Source organism: Vombatus ursinus, unplaced genomic scaffold (assembly GCF_900497805.2).
Source record: "Vombatus ursinus unplaced genomic scaffold, bare-nosed wombat genome assembly UNPS02014864.1, whole genome shotgun sequence".
Classification (NCBI taxonomy): domain Eukaryota; kingdom Metazoa; phylum Chordata; class Mammalia; order Diprotodontia; family Vombatidae; genus Vombatus; species Vombatus ursinus.
In genome coordinates this window covers 4316801-4334982 of record NW_020954642.1, presented here as the reverse complement: position 1 = coordinate 4334982, position 18182 = coordinate 4316801, and the positions used below count along the sequence as shown (strand labels likewise).

General features: G+C 39.3%; 2 protein-coding genes across 2 annotated transcripts in view; one reads left to right on the top strand and one right to left on the bottom strand.

Annotated features, from left to right (window-relative positions):
• The window catches only part of LOC114027888 (CKLF-like MARVEL transmembrane domain-containing protein 4), an 80065-nt gene extending 69026 nt beyond the window's left edge, over positions 1-11039 (top strand). Inside the window, exon 4 of the mRNA XM_027842063.1 lies at positions 770-11039. Within this exon, the coding sequence (XP_027697864.1) occupies positions 770-934 (165 nt within the window). The 3' untranslated portion in view covers positions 935-11039. The remainder of the gene's footprint in view (positions 1-769) is intronic.
• A 1875-nt stretch (positions 11040-12914) lies between these two features.
• Positions 12915-18182, bottom strand: part of LOC114027943 (CKLF-like MARVEL transmembrane domain-containing protein 3) — a 28437-nt gene continuing 23169 nt past the window's right edge. The window contains exons 4-5 of the mRNA XM_027842090.1: positions 16779-16899; positions 12915-15024 (exon numbers count right to left, since the gene is read on the bottom strand). Coding sequence (XP_027697891.1) covers positions 14996-15024; positions 16779-16899 — 150 coding nt within the window. The 3' untranslated portion in view covers positions 12915-14995. The remainder of the gene's footprint in view (positions 15025-16778; positions 16900-18182) is intronic.

The following is an 18182-nucleotide window of genomic DNA, read 5'->3' as shown; positions in this document are numbered from 1 at the left end:
CTAACTCAGTCATTTTAAAGATGGGAAAATTCAGGCCCAAAGAGAGGTCATAGAGCTATTGAGTGGCAGAATCAGGGCTAAGAACCTCAGCTGTCTGTTTTTCTTTGAAAGATACTATAGAAAGAAATTCTTATGTGGCATTTCATCTGGTAGAAATAAAATATCTTGTAGACTTTAAGAATGGTGTCTAGTGGATTCTCAGAGCCAGAAAGATCTGGGTTCAAGGACCACTTCTAGCACATTACTAGCTTTATGACCCAAGGGAAATCATTTAACCTCTCAGTGCTCCAGGAAACTCTTTGAGACGATTAAGTTGTAGAACTACCTGCATTGGCAGATGGCGTTTCCCCACTAGGATTTCCCTACACCAATGACATCATAGATTTGGACCAAAGTAAAAAATAGATCCCAAGTTCATATATATGGGACCATTTTGTTTCTGTCTTTGTATCCCAACTACTTACCAAAATAATAGCTCATATTTATTAAGCACCTACTACGTACCTGTGCAAAGTACTGGGGATACCAAAAGGGGCAGAAGACAGCGCATTCACAATCTAATCTAATCTGCAACTTCCTTTTGCTCTGAGATTTCTAAAAGCAATGATGTAATTGACAGTGAGCATATTGACAGGTAACAGCATTCATTGTTAAGCTGGGTCATTAGGAGAGCCTGCACAAAATCCATTTGTATAGTGCCTTGCACTCCATGACTTGTTCATGTCCAGTTGACATGCTCTGGAGAACTTATGGTAGGTGTTTCTTTTAGGTTTTTGGCTTCTTGGCGACAGCGGCGTATGCTGCAAATACCTTCTTAGCTGTGCAGAAATGGAGAATGAACATTCGACAGCAGAGCACCAACGAATACATTCGTGCACGGACAGAATCACGAGAAGTGGATAGCCGTCCTGAGATACAGCGTTTAGATACATGAGAAGGAGCGTCTGAGGAGGACTGTGGTTGGAGAGAGAAGTCACCAACAAAGAAAACTTCCTCCTCTCTCCTCCCTGTCCCAATTTCCCCCCATCATTTCTCATTATTTCATCATATCAAACTTTCATACACCTTTTAATTTTATCCTTCTTAAGAAAACAGCTGACCTTGGCAAAGAGCATTCACAGCAACACCATGAAGGAGCTTCACATACTCCATCAGATGTCCCATCTGCAAACCCAGAGATCTCAATAGCTCTTCAGATGGAAGTGCTCTGGAGGGACCACAGTATTATGGTGGCTGTTTTTTCAACTTTTAACCCTAATTCTGTGTACAGGCTGCATGTGGTTCCATTATGAACTAGCATTCAGTCAGATATCTTCATGACAAGGTCAGGAGTTTGAGGGCAGGTGAAAAATGTAACTCAAGTTAGGTTAAATGTGATTACCTAGAAAATAAGGGGTGAATGGCACCAGTTTAGGTCAGTTAATAGCCTTCATGGGGTGACCACTATGGACAGAGAGTTATTGTAGTTGATCACAGCCCATGCCAATGTTTGACTCCCAGTATAACTGCTTAGTTCTTGTCCTTTATTTTTGTGGCCTGTGGTTGGCTGAGACAAATCATGAAGCAAATTATGGAATTGAAAACTTTGGTAGCATGGACAGAAGTCAGTCCGAGTCTGTTGGCTTTGGACCTTATAGACATGAAACACAATTAATATCATGGGGATAAAAAGCACCTAGCAGTTAGGACAATGAAATCTGTAGTGGGAGGGCTACATTTTATTTCTGGCCATGACAGAAAGTTACTGCGCCATTTCCCATAAACAACTATCTTCAGTCTGAGTGGTGTACACAATTCCTACATTCCTACCTAACCTGAATGCTGTGAGGCTGAATTTGGGGAATTTTTACAAGAATTCATAATGCAGTCCCCTAGCCAAATTCATAATGTGGTCCCATAGCCATCACCACTATGTCCTATTAACCAGAGATGGGATGTTTGGGTATTTCTTTATATGTGTATATACACACACACACCACGTGCATATATGTCAATCTCTACACCATACCAGAATCAGTTCTCTGCCTGTGTGTTATGCCCTAAAAGGTCTCTCAGGTTATAGGAGTATATGGTGGTACTAGAACAAACTTCTACATATAATAAAATGCATTTTCTTTTGATCACAAGTATTGTGCATGACCGATCGACCAAATCTGGTTGAAAAAAAGCTCCCATTCATCCAGAAAGACTTGAGGGTATCCCAGTGAATTTAATATTCAAATTTAAATGGGGATTTCTCATATATACCATGCCTTTTCAACATTGCAGGGATCCATGATTTTGCATCTGTGTGGGTCCTGCCTCCTTTGATTGCAAATTGCAACCCGTCCTATGCCTTAATTTAAGTCTTCATGAGTTTTTGTGGCTGAAAAAAATTCATTTCCTTGTGGTTTTCCTTTTGGTGATGAGTCTTCCTCTGTCTGCTTCATTTGACTGGTTCTCAGACAGCAGATGTACAGACTGACTCTGAGCTTGGCAGTCAGAATCAAAAAGATTTTGATTTGCTGTAGAATCTGCCAAATTGGACTCTGCTCGCTTAGATTTGAAGAGCCCAAGTATGCCTCCACACCATGAGGAGTAATCATTATACTCGGACTTAGTAGGAGTTTACCGTATATAGATTGTCAATTCCCAAAGAATTAAGTACAGTAAGACAAGTCACTAAGACTATATTAACCATAATATATTCACTCTTTCATTCATCAAATATTTATTAATTTTACTGCACTGTGCTTTGCACTTGGGGAGATACAGAGACACATTCTTTGCCCAAAAGGATATTCTTTCTTTGATTTGAAGTCACTCTAGTTTATCACAGGCCTCAGATTCTTTGTTACAAAGAGAAGTTACTGTCATACAATACTGTCAGAAAATTCTATTTAAGTTTTCTTTGTTGTTTAGATTCTGGAATTTATAGAGAGAAGTTGATGCAATGTATTGGGTCTTTCTTCTCTTGAAGATTATATCTATGGAGTGAAGGGAAAACACTGTTTAGTTTACTGGACTGTTATAGTTTGGATTGATTTAAATGTGTATAAATCTCCCTCCAGCTTGACATTCGGTATTTGCCAAGGAAAAGAACATTTACTGCTGGTCAGGGAATCTGGATTTTTCACTCAAATGTGGGTATCTCTAGCATTCATTTACTGAAAGATTTAGTGCACAGCTTTGTGTACTATGTGTTAGCAGATGTGTGGGTGCATACTCACCTGTGTGCCTGCATGATTTAAATGCATTTCATTCACTGCATATTTTACTTAGTATGGCTTTATTATGTGAGATTGATAGCATTACCCATTTTGGGCATATGAAATACCAAGTCTAGTTTTCCTGTATTTACAAGTATGTCAACTTAATGTTAACTTTCAGAGCCTCATATGACATTTAACTTCAGTTGTGATGTTCCATTATTAAATAAGCATTTATTGTGCATTCTGTGCTTAGGTGGCACATGCAGTATCTCCAAATTATTGCATCTAACCTTGAGGAGAATTGTGTCGTCTTCCACACCTGAAAGAACCCTTGGTATCTCCACTCTTCTGTGAACCCACTCCAGTAGTATTAATGTTTGCTTGACAACTTTTGATTTAATTTTCTTAGCAATGAGTTTAGGAAGAGTGTGACATCTGGATCTGATCTTTTAGTTCCACACATTGCTTTCACTTTCACTGCGAACATGCATAGAACGTAACTAGTGACTATACTCCCATGTGCTTAAGTGCTCTATTGGGTTGTTTTGTTTTAAATTTTTAAAAGAACAGAAACATGCCTCTTATCCATTACTTAGCTTAGAATTCATTTAAAAGAAGGACCATTCCAACCTGTTGCTTTTCATTAATTATGGTTTATTTTCAAGTTTTTTCTACCAAGTATGTTCTTCAAAATCAAATACAGAAACTGCCAGACAGAATGATTACTGGAGTTTTCTCAAGTGATCTGAAAATATACAGTTTACCATTAGGAAAAACAGGATGATTGTGCTAATGCCCCTTTCTTATTATATTTGAGGAAGGGAGAGAGTTGATTATGAAGTAAATTGCAAATAGAGTATAGATACATTACAAATATGAATACAGCCCATGGAAAGTCTTGATCTTTGATAGATCACAGAGTTAGAAATTATTACGTATATAATTGTATACCAGTGACAAAATTTTTAGAAGTATTTATTTTCTTAGAATTATTTCTAAATCCTTTTTGCCATGGAAAGAACAATGTGGTTTTGTGCGTGTATTTCCTTGTAATTGGCTAGTGAACAGAAAGAAAATAAAATACATTTCAAATATGGCATAATATATAATCATATAATTTAAATATGGAGCATGTGGTCAATAAAGTAGGTCTAGTCTAGGGTGAAGGTAACACACTAGTGTTTCTTCTGTTATAATTCTTGTAAACAGACAATGAAGGCCATGTGTAAATTTGAAATTGAAAATGAATTATTTTGCCAGCTAAATTCCAGTTTCTGAATAAATCTTAATTTTAATAATGATTCCTACTTAAATTTATTATTTCCCATAAATCATAGACTTAACTTATTTTTGTTGTAGTTTCAGGTGTTAAAAATTTGAAGGAAACTTTGGTCATGCTTTTCTGTCTCCTAAGGTGGCCAATGTGGCATCAGAAGATAAGCTGAATTTTAATAGCCTGCAATTTCTTTAATAACTTGTCAGTTGCTGCAGACTAAACGGCATACTGCCGTTCTGAATGTAGGACTTCTCATAGCTTGAGAAGTGATAAACTGTGGATTGGGCATTAGAGATGTCATTCATAAAAGTACTTTTAATTTCATGGCAAAAATGGAAAAGGCACTTTTCCCTCACCTGAATGGTAATATTCTTCTAGTTCTTTCCCCTCTCCAAATTACACCATTCAAACATGCATAACTTTTCCTTTTGGTATTTCTTTAGACTATTGCAAGATGAGAAGAATGCCTCTTCTCTTTTCAGTCTAGAGACGTCATAGTCTCACAAACATATTGGACTATTCCTGGCTCCAGATAAAGATAGGAAAAGACAAATAGTTTTGCGGGTAAAGTTACTTAAATGGGGTACAATCCAAATTAAGTTAAATGAAATATATATTTTTTAAACAGCAACAGGAAAGCCTCTGCTTTCTGAAAGAACTGTGCACAGACTGAGCTGTGGGATAGGTTGCCATCTGTATTAGTTAATGACGCATCTGCACCCAAAAGATCTCTGTTTTTGGGAACTCTCTTCTTGGGAAGACTTGAGGAAGGAAGTGGTTCCCATTCCCAAACACCCACTCCTCTATGGATTTGTTCGGTTTAGATCTGCTTAACCTTGAAGAATTCTGGAAGAGACGGACGATCTGACCCTTGCTAATGCCCGTCCTTCCTTGGCCACTTCTGTTGTCTCTCTTCCTCGTGATGTTTTTCCTCCTCTAAACTGATGCCTGTTTACCTCTCTGTGTTAGACTCTCCATGGGATGCTTTGAGTATGACTTTTCTTGGTTCATTTAGGAACCGTTTCATGGTCTTAAAGACTGGGGTTTCATTCTGTCTTCCTGTGTGATTCAGACTTAGGTTGAACCACAGATGGTCTCTGTGGAGATGAAGCATGAAGTGTTTTGTCTGCACAAATATGTGAAGTCCCATTTGCAATGAATCAGCCGTAAAGGAAGGGAACTGTTTAGTTTTTTTTTTTTTAATTGTTTTTATGAGCTTTGAGTAACCGCTAAGTCTTTTTTTTTTTTTTCCGCTAAGTCTTTCATGACTAGAATTTCTACATACTTTGGTATGGTGGAATCTAAAGATGTAGTTTTGTTGAAGAAGGATCCTTAGATCTCCATATTTCCTAGGAGGATAGAGCAAAGTTGCTTATATCCCATCCCCAGTTGAGGCAGAGTTTCCATTATTATCTCTATAATTTGTCTCAGCAGCAGAATAGAAAATGTGTGTAACTTTGGCCCCATTTTGATAACTTTCCACCTGGCAACTTCATTTTGCCATTTCTCCTTCTCTTGAAATTAAACTGTTGAATTGTGGCAGTTGCTGCAGCAGGATCGTCTAAAAGAAAGAAAATGACGTGCAACAGGCCAGCTCAGTAGGTAAAAGAGGTAGCTAGTGACAGAGGTTGATTGGTAATCAATACTCAGGAGCAGGATTAAGCGGAATTCCTTCAGGACTCTCAGTAGTCCTTTTGGTCTATTTGTTCTAGATACCTTAGTAGCACTTGTTCGGTACTAGGACCTGGACATCTTAATGTGACTTTCTGCTATCTGAAAACCTCCTTTCCCTTTATTAATTACAAAAGGACTTAGAGAAAATACGTCTCTACCTACTCAATATTAGTAACTCATATTTCTATGCCATAAATACATGATGCGGGAGATTTAGAATCGGATGAGCTGGGCTCACACTCTGACTTCGCCCCTTACTTTCTCTTACTTTGGGCAAATTACTTCCCTTCTGTAAACCCAAGATTTTTCCATCTGTAAAATGAGAGAGTAGGATTAGATGGACTCAAAGGGCCCTTCCAGCTCTAAATCGATGATCCTAAGGTGTTACAAAGACCTTTCTTTAGGATGATCCAGCAGAGTAGGAGAGATAAATATCCCCATTTTATATGATGAGGAAGCTGAGACCAAGAGAGAAGTGAAGTGCCTTGCTTACGGTCACAGCGCCTGGCACATCCTAAGTGCTTAATAAACGTTCTAGCTTTCTATTGACTATTGGATCTAGGACTTGAGACCAGCTTTCTCACTACTCCAGCTTGCTGCCTCTACTTCAAGTAATATCCTTTTAAATGGAAGCAGTCTATATGGATGCTCTTAGAAGCTAGAGCAGGGAGACAAAGACGAAATAACTGCCTTGAATCTTTACTTATTATAACCTTGGCTGTAGGATCAGGTTCCGGGTAAGCTGTAACAACAGGGCCCAGTATAGATACACCTAGCACTACACTGCCTGAGCCAGGGTTTTGTGTCAATAAAAGGAACCCAGGTGAAATATTGCTACCAAATGCCATTGCAGTGTCAGGAAACTCTGCTGTGACTAAATGCCCTTGGCCAACCCGCCATTGGAAATGTTCCTATGGGAGTTACTCCTCCCCCATAATATCATTCTGCTCAAACAGTATGTTTTCTCAGAACGTTAGGTGGAATAGTCCTGTACTAGACAGTTATCGCCAGACTACAACCATGACCTGATTGGGTACCCATACATCTTAGAAGGGTATCATCAGGATTAACTTCCTGTGCCTTTTTTGAATGCTTTAAGGGCCACACCTAAGACTGAATTCCTCTAACCTTGTATACAACTTCTCAGTAAGGTTCAAATTGTTGGAATGATAAAAACTGCCTCACTGAGAGAATATGACCAAAGGGACTAAGATATTTACATTTCTTAGAAACTGCCTTAGAAATAGTCATAGTACTTAGTTGTCCAAATATACTGAATAAGATAATTTGTAAGAGCTATGAGCACTGTGCTCCTATTTTAAATCTGGGAGTTTAGATGACAAATTTAATTTGCTTGAATAATTTAGGAGGATTGCAGTATACTCTGTTTAATTCTTCTCATTACTAGCTTTATTTTCCTTTTTTTTCTTTTTTGAACTGGAGAGTGCTTTTGTCCCCCATTTGGATACAATTTCTGAACCAGTGGGTAGCTGTCTATAATAAAATTTAACTTATATAAGTTTGGGTACTGTATGGATTTTATGGTATTATTTTGATTATTGTTTACACTTCTTTGATGGGAAATATACCTTATGTTCATATCATTTGCTAGCTCAATATTCCCTGTGTTGGTGCCATGTATAAATTGGCTATGAGTTATAGACAAAGGTCAGGGAGTCTTGGAATATAGGTATAATTGTCCTACTTTCTAGATTCGCTGAAAGAAAACAGTGGGCTATTAAAAATGTTAAAAATCCTTTTCGTTAAGAATTTGTCTAAAGCTAGAGGGCCTCATTTTTAATAGCAGTTTGTATGTGTATTTTGGAATTAGGGCAGGTTCCCAAAGTTTCTTCTGATAACCTCACTCAAAATGTGAGAGGATAAATGAACATTGTTTTTTTTTTGTTTTTTTTTTTTTTGTTTTTTTGGAGATAGGGAGGAGGGATGGGATTTTCTCAATCTGGAAATAGCAAAATCTCATCGGTTTAGGCATGGGGAAATAGGTCTTAGTAATTGAAGATCCTCATAGACAGTGGCCCTCATATCTTAAGCAAACCCAAAGACATGGTACTCTAATTCTGTTTTGGAAAGTGAGAAGCTCAGATGAGGGGGAAGAAGAGGTACTTTAATCCTAGTGTCTCTGTAAAGAACCAATTTTCCATGTCTGCGTTCTTCGTGTTTCTGCCTAGATTTTCCCTCCCTTACTTTTGCATAAATGTGTTCCAAAAATGACTTCATTCCTTTCTACACATGTGACAACAGCAAATGATCAGTGCTTAAAATTGTGAACTGGTCAATCCAAAGCCAGTGGCAGTGGCCATGCTTTGCAGGGGTAAGGAGGATGGTTGTAGCAGCCTCCCCCAACCTAGGTCCAAATCCAACTTGAATGCGGCCAAATAGAAACCCTGTGAATATGGCTTCTCACCACTGTTGCTTTGTAAGCTTTGTCTAGTTCGAAAGAGATAGTTGTTCCACTCTTGTTTCAGACAGCGACCTGTTTTGAAATTCATTTTCAGATTCTCCACCCTGTTGAAAAGAAAATTTCTATGTACGCTATGGAGGGAATCAGGTGTGTTATCATCTAGATTATGTCCATTTGGGCCCAGTTTTTCCTCTGATTAAAGTGGTAGGAAATGAAACTATTTGTATATGTTGAAGTTTATCAGGGTTCAGGAACCCATGACAAAAATAATAAACTATTTATTACTCATTGTGTTTTGATTTGAAAATTTGATAACTGTTCTGTCTTTTCATGTTTTTTTTTTAAAACAAATATAAAGTAACTACTTCACCTTTGGTGCCTTCCAAGTTGTCGGATAAGCACTTGTTAATCATGAAGATGAAAAAGATGTAAATTTATTGTCAGTAAACACTATTTTTGTAGCATGGTCCTATGATCTTGTCTTTTAATATTGCTTTCACTGATGCCAATTGTAATATTTAACCAATTTTCCTTTTGTGAACTAGTTAGCCAGTTTGCTCCTCCTTTTTCCCCTCCATTGCTTCAGAAGGACTGACCCTTTTCCTTGCTTCCTCTCAATCTCCTTTCCTCATTTTGTTTAAGTAAGACTGAGGGTAAGATCATTTTTATGTGAAATACTTGATTATCGGTTCAATTACATTTCTTTTTTGGAAACATTTTTGAAATCCACACATAGAGCTATTCTGCCTAATGTGTTTTTATAAAAGGACAAAAGTTGATTTCATGATAGAAGGGAAAAATCTAGTCAGTCACCCATATCTATATATTGTTGGGGATTAAAGTTCTCACCCAAGTAAGTCATGCTAGGGAGTGGTGTTGTTTGAACTACTTATTTCTCAGAATGAAATCTGGCCGTTTTCATCTCCACTGCTTACTTAAAATCATAGACTCATAGAATGGTAGATCTGAGGGAGAAGTATAGAGCCAGCTAGCCTAACACCCTTGTTTGATAGAAGAGGGGAAACCAAGTCCTAGAGGGCTGCTTTATGAGGGTAATGGAAAGAACAAGGCCCACGGAGGCTTGCTTGCCTCATTAGTAGCGAGTTCCCTATCACTGCTAGGAGGGGTGGTGGTGGTTGTGTCAAATGAACACTAAATGCTTTTCAGTGTAGACAATTTCAGCTTCAGGGAAGAGTTGGTTTAGATGACCTCTAGGGCTTCTTCCAAACTCATGATTCTGTGAAGTAACTTGCCCAAGGTCATACAGCAAGTTTGTAGCAGAGCTGGAATGAGAACCTAGCTTCCTCACCCACCAGTCCATCGAATTTTATTCTTTACAGTACTATCTCCACCCAATGAGAAAAGTACAGGTCACCAGCCAGACCTTCTAACATACTATGCGGAGTCAAACTCATGTTTTTAGATTGGTCTGTTTGTGCCATGGAAGGGTTTCATGGCTTCAAGTTTCTACGTAAAATAAATTGCTTGGTTGTTATTGGGTCTTCTAAAGAGGAGATGAATTTCTGGAGAATCCTTTTTTCCTCTTTTCTGTGGGGTCATTGAAATGTCTGGCCAAGGAAAAATCTTAGTGATATGGCCAAGCCATTGCAAAACAATGCTAATGATTTTTCAGAAACATCACAAATGTATTTTAGAAACAATTTTTTTAATGTTTCTTTCCTCAAGTCTCATTTTTTTTTCCTTTTGGAGGGGAATGAGAAAGGGAAGGGTCAAAGTCAGTTGTAGGTATTTTACAACAGGTGAAGTGTCAAATCAAATGGCAAACTAATTATCATAGTTTTCCAACAGCTACTTACCCAGGTTTAAGTGGGTAATATTTTTCTCCTCTAGAAATACTATTAACTGGATCAAAATTAACCTTGATGTAGTTTCTATTTTCTCTAAGTGATATATTTCTTTGATTTTCTCTCTGAACAGTTTAAAGGTACAAGCATCCTACATTTCCAAGACAATGCTCATTTTATGAACTTGATTTTCTGAGTGTAACCTTTTGTAGGTTGTATTTTTTTTTCTGCTTTTATAGCTGAAGTTGAAGGATTGTAATTTCATGATGGTATTACAAAAAGTGAATTCAAATTTACTTTTGATTCTGATTATTTTAAGTATGTGACATTCTAAAATAGAAATGACATATTTTGCTTGTTATGTATTTTTAAAAAGGGCGCAATATGAAGGGTTTTTTTTTCTGGTAAGTTCCTGATTTCAAATGAAGTATTATGTTCATTGATTTTTTTTTTGCTCTCCCCACCCACATTTTTACTCTCTTCCCTTTGATTTACCAAGATGCCCAACTTCACAAGTCTTCATGGTCCTTGTCTTGATTGTTTTCATAGTGGTAAAATCTGTATTTTTGTATGCAGGGGGAGATAATTTTCTCAACACTAATCTCTGATAAATATTGTATGAAATTGTTGTGAAGGATTTCTTGTTGAATAAATGGATATGGTTAAACAAACTAATGCATTTTTCTGTCTTTTTAATCTATCCTGCACCTACTTAAAGGGTGCAAGTCCATTTCCTGAAACTGAAAGGCTGTTTAATGCTTGGAAAACTAACTTATCTAGAACACAGAAAGAGGAAGAAGGCAGCATGCATGCCTGCCATGGCTGTTAACTAAACTGACACCGTCCTTCAGGAAAAAACCAACCACATTGAAACATATAGATGCACTTATTTCAGGACAACCAAACCTTTTAGTTTTTTGGGACAACACAATTGCCTGATGTGGAGCACTATACTAGCATTCAGAAAACCTGAGTGTGAATTCTTGCCTTCACTTTCTGTCTCTGTGAATATTGGGGGAGTTGGGCTACATAGATTTCTAGGGCTATCTCAGAGATTTTGAGATTCTGTGATTCTGAAGACACATATTGCAGACAGTACAATTCTTTTGAGGTCTCAACTAACCCATATTGGTTAAAGCCTTAGGTACTCACTGTGGTTCACAAATCACATGAGGCTCTTGTTACAAACACATTTTTAATTTCTCTTTTTGAATACCTTATTAGACACTACAAAGGATATAGTGGTCATGGCTCTTGAGGTGATGGCATTGATTAATGGTGCAAAAACCACTAGCATGTGGTAAATATGATTGCAAGTGTAGCTCAGGAATCAGAACTGTGAGGAGCCCTGATATATGAGATTCTGAGTCATTTATTTATTAATTTGACACAGTATCACGTGGGCTGATGAATGGAAATTGATTTGTAAGCTTTATAATGTCAGTTGTCAGAGTAGTGTGAAAACTAACATTTATTAAGTATTTCTTAAGTGCCAGGCAACGTGCTAAGTGCTAGGGGTGCAGGGGAATAGTCCTTGCTCTCAAGGAACTCAGAGTCTAATGGGAGAGACAAGATGCAAAGAATTAGACATAAATTAGATGCAGGATAAATTGGGGGTAGAAGACACTAAGATTAAGGAGGACTGGGAAAGGGAACTTACTGAAGATGGGACTTTAGCTGAGGCCTGAAGGAAACCAGGAAAGCTAGGAGGCACAAACAAGGAGGGAGAGAGTTCTAGGCATGGATCATAGCCGATAAAAATGCCCAGAGTCAGGAGATGGAGGATCTTATCCGAGGAACAGCCAGGAGGCCAGTGTCACTGGATCTCACAAAGCATGTGGAGGGGAGTAAGTACAAAGACACTGGAAAGGTAGGAAGGGGCCAGCTTTGAATACCAAACCAGAGGTTTTTATATTGTATCCTGGAAGCTATAGGGAGACGCTAGAATTTATTAAATAGAGGTGGGGGCAAGGGGCAGCGTTGATATGGTCAGATCTGTGTTTTGGGAAGATCGCTTTGACAAGGGAATGAAAGGTGGATTAGAGTGGAGAGAGACTTGTGGCAGGAAGTCCTACCAGCAGCTACTGCCTTAGTCCAGCCTGAGTTTGACTTGAAGTCATTTCTAGCACTCTATGCTAATATTTCATAATGATGAACCATTGGCACCAGTCCAAAGGGCTAAGGCAGGAAGCTATGTATCACACAGGATAGAGGTTATGCTCCTTGGAATAGGACTAAGCTGGATGACATTATATGAAACATATTCTTCAGCAAATATGAATTATAGACATTTTTTATGTAATTGTCTAAAATGTAGGCTATCCAGAAACTTGGAAAAACTGAAAAACAAGCTTGTGTGGTTAGTTGTTACTCCAGAATCCACTATGAGTTTCAGGCGAGATTTGTCCCTGGGGAGTAATGAGAATACACTTGATTTTCAAAGAGGGAGAAGGAACATTCATATATCTTTGTATAAATAAACACACATATACACATTATATATGTGTATACATAGTTATACATGTATACACACAGGCACAACCAAGTAATCAGTATGTTTTAATCCATCTTGATTTTTCATGGATGGTAGATGGACATGCAGTATGTTAACAAGTGAAAAACTTTACAAATCAAAGGCACTTAAACATTCATATTAGTTCTCAAGTCATAGCAAATGCCATTTACTTAGGTGATTGCTTTTGTATATTGAAAGCTTTTAGGCTTAAATTTTATATAAAAATGTTTTGAAAGATGATAACATCTTGTTTGAGAGAGAGAGAGAGAGAGAGAGAGAGAGAGAGAGAGAGAGAGAGATACATATAATATCACAGTTTCCTGAAATGATTAAAGACGGGCCTTCTAATCCCTGGAGAAAGTCATTGGTTATGTTATAGTTTCCACAGTCCTTTGGTCTTCTATGCCCTGAGTACCCCTAGCCTGCTAGCAGGCACTCATTTGGAACAAGGGGTTGGCTACCAACAGCCATCTTGTGAGTCTGCTGCCGGTTTTCTTTCCCCTGAGTTTCAGTTTCTTTATCTGTCAAATGGGGATAATATATACTTGTACCACCTCATTCACTGGGCTCTTTGTGAGGAAGGCCTTATAGTCTTAAAGTAATGCAAACTGCTGCTATATTTACTCATCACCTTGTCTCTGAGGTCCCTTCCAGCTCTGATAAATCTTTAATATTTGTATCGTCTGTTTTGAACAGGGCTGGGATGGTGTCCTTTTCTATTGAAGGATGACAGCTCACTTCCTTAGGCTAGTCTATTAGAATTACATCCTAGCTACCCTCACACCTAGAATTAGATGTGTTTGTGCAGGTCTTGATGGCGCGATGAGTATCCATTGTCTGAAATGAAAGATGTCAGAATTGTCTTTGTGTATCAAGAACATGGAGAAAAGAAGAACTGTCTAATAATAGATTCTTAGAAAGACCACTATTATTCAAAATGTCAAATGCCTCAAGTTGCTTCAAGCTGTGGTGTGCTTGTTAGCACGTGTGTGTGTGTGTGTGTGTGTGTGTGTGTGTGTGTATGCACATGCTCATGGAGAGAGAGAAGAGAGTGAGAAGAAAAGTTCTATATATGTAGCACAGTTCGTGGTACATTGTAGGTGCCTCATAAATGGTTATTGATTGCTATGTCAAAGTGAAGCACAAACCTGTGACTTAATTAACATAGGCCTGCCTCACTCAGTAGAAACCGTCCACTGATGCAGATCAACCGCACATCAGCAACGTACAGTCTTAGAGTTGCTTGGAGGCGTTGAAAAGTTAATCATTTTGTCCATTGTCATTGAGCAAGTGTGTCTTAAAAGCAAGTGGTCACCTAAGCCACAACAATCATCTTTTTAAGAAATGTAACTCCCTGGGTGATCTGGACTAATTCTCCCAGCCCCAGTTTTCCTCTTCTGTCTCATAAGGAGACAGTAGGAGGTAGAGTTTTTTTAATGGCAGAAAATGGAACCCTCCTTGGCAAATGGATATTAATCTTTTGATAAGCAAGGTTGCATGTGTTGCAGTGAGGATTCCTGGGGACAGTCAAGCCACAAGGGGGACAAAGATACCTCTTCCCCAATAGATACTCACTATCACATGTCATATAAAATACTTGGTAAAAATCGAGGTAGCAAGCCTTTACATGGCAGTGTGGGACCTGGATGCAAGGTATAAACTCAAGGCCTCCACTGCATCATATTCATCTCAGACACAGAAGTCTAAATGGCTCAATGGTTCGGGAGAGACATTTGTGTTAAGTGAGTTCTCCATTATTATAAGCCTAAAATTCAAGATTGTAGAGTTAGCTCTTCTCAACAAAGACCGGCAAGGAAACCAGATACTGAAAAAGCGCTTAGACTCGGGAAAGGTGTGCAGACCGTAGACTGCAACAACTTATCACAGTCTGTTTGGAGGATAGAGCGGAAGGGGGAGAGTTGAGTTGGGTTGTTCTCCACAGCCACAGCCCCTCGGGAAACAGTAACGTAGGAGGAATGAGAGGCAAAGTCCAACATAAGAAGGAAAAGCCTCATTCTCTGCTGGCAGTGCACTTGGAGGCTGGAAAATTAGAGCACCCACTGATATTCCCTTGGTGGCCTGTGTAATACTGTCGTCCAAGATAGTCGGTCATCAATCAGAATCGGAATTGGAGTGTTCCTCTGAAATGGAAGGCAAAGACTTCAGAAACAGACTGTTCTTTAGATATCGACAGGTCACCAGCTTCAAAGCACAGTGAGGCTGGGGAGGGCTGCTTAGAATAACCATAAACACCCTCCCCTGGCTGTTCTGGAGCTGCTGGTGTCTGACCTGGTTCAACACTGACCGTTCTTAGCCTCAGGTCTTTTCTAGCTCTGTTCTTCCCCTGTCAAATTCTCTGTGCTTCCTGTTGGTAGGCAGGCTAGGGTCCTGAGCTGCTGGGAACTAAAGGTCTGCCTAGGGAGGGACAGCATGGCGTGGTTCCAGAAAGACCTCTGAGCAAGAAGTCAGAAGATATGGTTTCTAATACTACCTCTGCTGTTATTATCCTTAGCCCCACTCAGATGGCATTATTAGGAAGAAGAGGCATAATACAATAGCCAGCATTTATATGGCACTTTAAAGTTTCCCAAGTGCTTTATCAATAGGATCTCGTTTTCTCCTGGCTGCAATATTGGAAGGTAGGTGCTATAATTATCCTCATCTGGCAGACCTGTTAAGTGACTTGCCTAGGGTCACACGGCTAGTAGGGCCGTATTTGAATTCAGGTCTTCCTGACTTCAGGTCCAGTGTTCTATCCACTGTTTCACCTCTCTGATGGGTAAAAGTTTCAGAGAGGCATCGTTTAACCTGATATAAGGAAAAACTCCCAAACAAGAGCATCCAAAAGTGACATGGGCTGTTTGGGGTGCTAGTGGGTTCTCCCTCAGTGGAGGTCTCAGGTAGAGACCAGATAACCCTTTTTTGCTTTCTTTTGGATAACCACTTTTCACAAATATTTTGGGAGGATTTCAAGTCAAGTGTGGGTTGGATTCAATCCCTTTGGAAAGTTTTCTTTCAAGTCTGAGATCCAGTACTTTTGTGATTCTTTATGACATTGGGTAAGATGTTTCCTCTTTCCAAACCTTAGTTCCCTCATCTATAAAATAAGGGGGTTGGACTAGAAGATTCCTAAAATCTTTTCTCTCTTTAATTTTGTATGTTCCAACTTTCTATACTATATGCTTATATCTCTTCTGCTTGAGTGTTGTGTTCTCTGCCCTAACCTGATCTGAGGTGATAATCCTAGAATGTTAACATTGGAGGAGCCTTGGGAATCATCTGGTATAACTTCCATGTTTTGTAAGTGAAGATGTTGATGCCCTGAGAAGTTGTGACTTGTCCAATGTTACATAACTCATGAGCTGCCACCTAGAGACTCAAACTGAGCTCCTCTGTTGAAGACACGAGTCTCAGTGTTTCCATTTTGCCAGATCTCCTGGCCTTTCAGCACAGTTCTGTCGTCTGAAGTTGTTTCTAATATGCTCTGATTTTACAAACTATCAAGAGACAGATCACAGAAGGGGGGGACAAAAGAAATACCAAAAGTCAGCTAATCTGAGGAGTTAGCTACTACATCTTATTTTTATTTTTTTTAGCATAATTGCTTAAAAATTCTTTTCCTGTATACACGCATCGCGTGCATACACACACACACACACACACACACACACACACTCACACTCCAAATGGATCCCCATGGATATCCCTATGGACTGACATATTTCACCTTCTTTACTCCTCCTCCCATGCTCCCTCTAAGGTGAAGATGGGGGGAGCACAGATTCACCCATCTCCGATGGAGGTGTGGGCTTTTAGTCAAAGAACTTGCAAGTATTGTTCAATGATGTATGTTAGGAGAGTTCTTTAGGGTCATGAAATGGACACATCCACCTACCTTCTGATTTTTCAGCTTCTGTGTCATTGGCAGAATTTCCTTGTTTGAGAAATTTGGACAGATCATTGAAGATGACATAGAAGTCAAAGGCATACACGATTGTGGCGATGAAGCCAAAGACCTATAGGACACAATAGCAGGGATCACAATAGCAGGCCCATGTCAAGGGTCTAGGCCTAAATACACTGGTAAACTTCTCGTTCTGTCCAGGGCTGGCCCTGGTCAGGACCACAATGACATTTAGCAAGATCACCTGTGGCAAGGGTAAGATGGCAACATAGGGTGGTATGGTCAGTCAGCATTTATTAAGTGCCTGCTATGTGCCAGGTGTTATGGTGAGAGCTCAGGATACAGGGAAAGGCCAAAAGAAACAGAACCCCAAAACCAAGACCGCTCAAACACAAGTCCTTGGTCTTGAGGAGCTCCAAGTCTAATGCAGGAGACAGCAGGTAAGCAAGTATGTACAAAGACACACAGGATAAAGTGGAGATATTCTCAGAGGGAAGGCATTAAGATTAAGGAGACTGGCAGAGGCTTCTTGCAGATGGTGGGACTTAGCTAGGACTTGAAGGAAGCCAGAGAAGCCAGGAAATGGTGATGAGGAGGGAAAGCAACTGTTCCAGGCATGGGGGACAGTCTATGAAAATGACCAGAGTTAGGAGAAGAGTGTCGTTTTTGAGAAACAGAAAAGAGCTTAGTGTCTTTGGATTGCAGAGTATGTGGCATCAGAAGACTGGAAAAGTAGGAATGGGAAAGTTTATGAAAGGTTTTGAATGCCAAATAAAAGATTTTATTTTTGACCCCGGAGGTAATAGGGAGCCACTGGAGATCGCTGAATAGGAGAGTGACATTGGCCTGACCTGCTCTTAAGAAAGATCCTTTTGACAGCTAAGCAGAGGATTGTTTGGTAGACCAACTAGAAGGCTACTACAACTATACAGGTATGAGGCAATGAGGGCCTCTGCCAAGGTAGGGCAGTGTCAGGAGGTAAGAGATGTATAGAAGAGATGTTATAAGGGTAGAAACAACAGAATTTGATAACTGATTGGATATGGAGGGGGTGAGAGTGAGGAGATGGGGATGACACCTATGTTGTGAGTCACGGTGACTGGGAGCACGGTAGTGCCCTCAGCAGTAACAGAAAACTGTGTATACCCTCTGACCCAGCAACATCCTTTCCAGATAGAGAACTGATGGGCTCCGAGTGCAGATTGAAGCATAATTTTTTCTTCTTTAATTTTTTTGCTTCTTTTCCTTCCTTCCTTCCTTCCTTCCTTCCTTCCTTCCTTCCTTCCTTCCTTCCTTCCTCTTTCTTTCTTTCTCTCTTTCTTCCTTTCTTTTTTTCTTTCTTTCTCTTTCTTTCTTTCTTTCTTTCTTTCTTTCTTTCTTTCTTTCTTTCTTTCT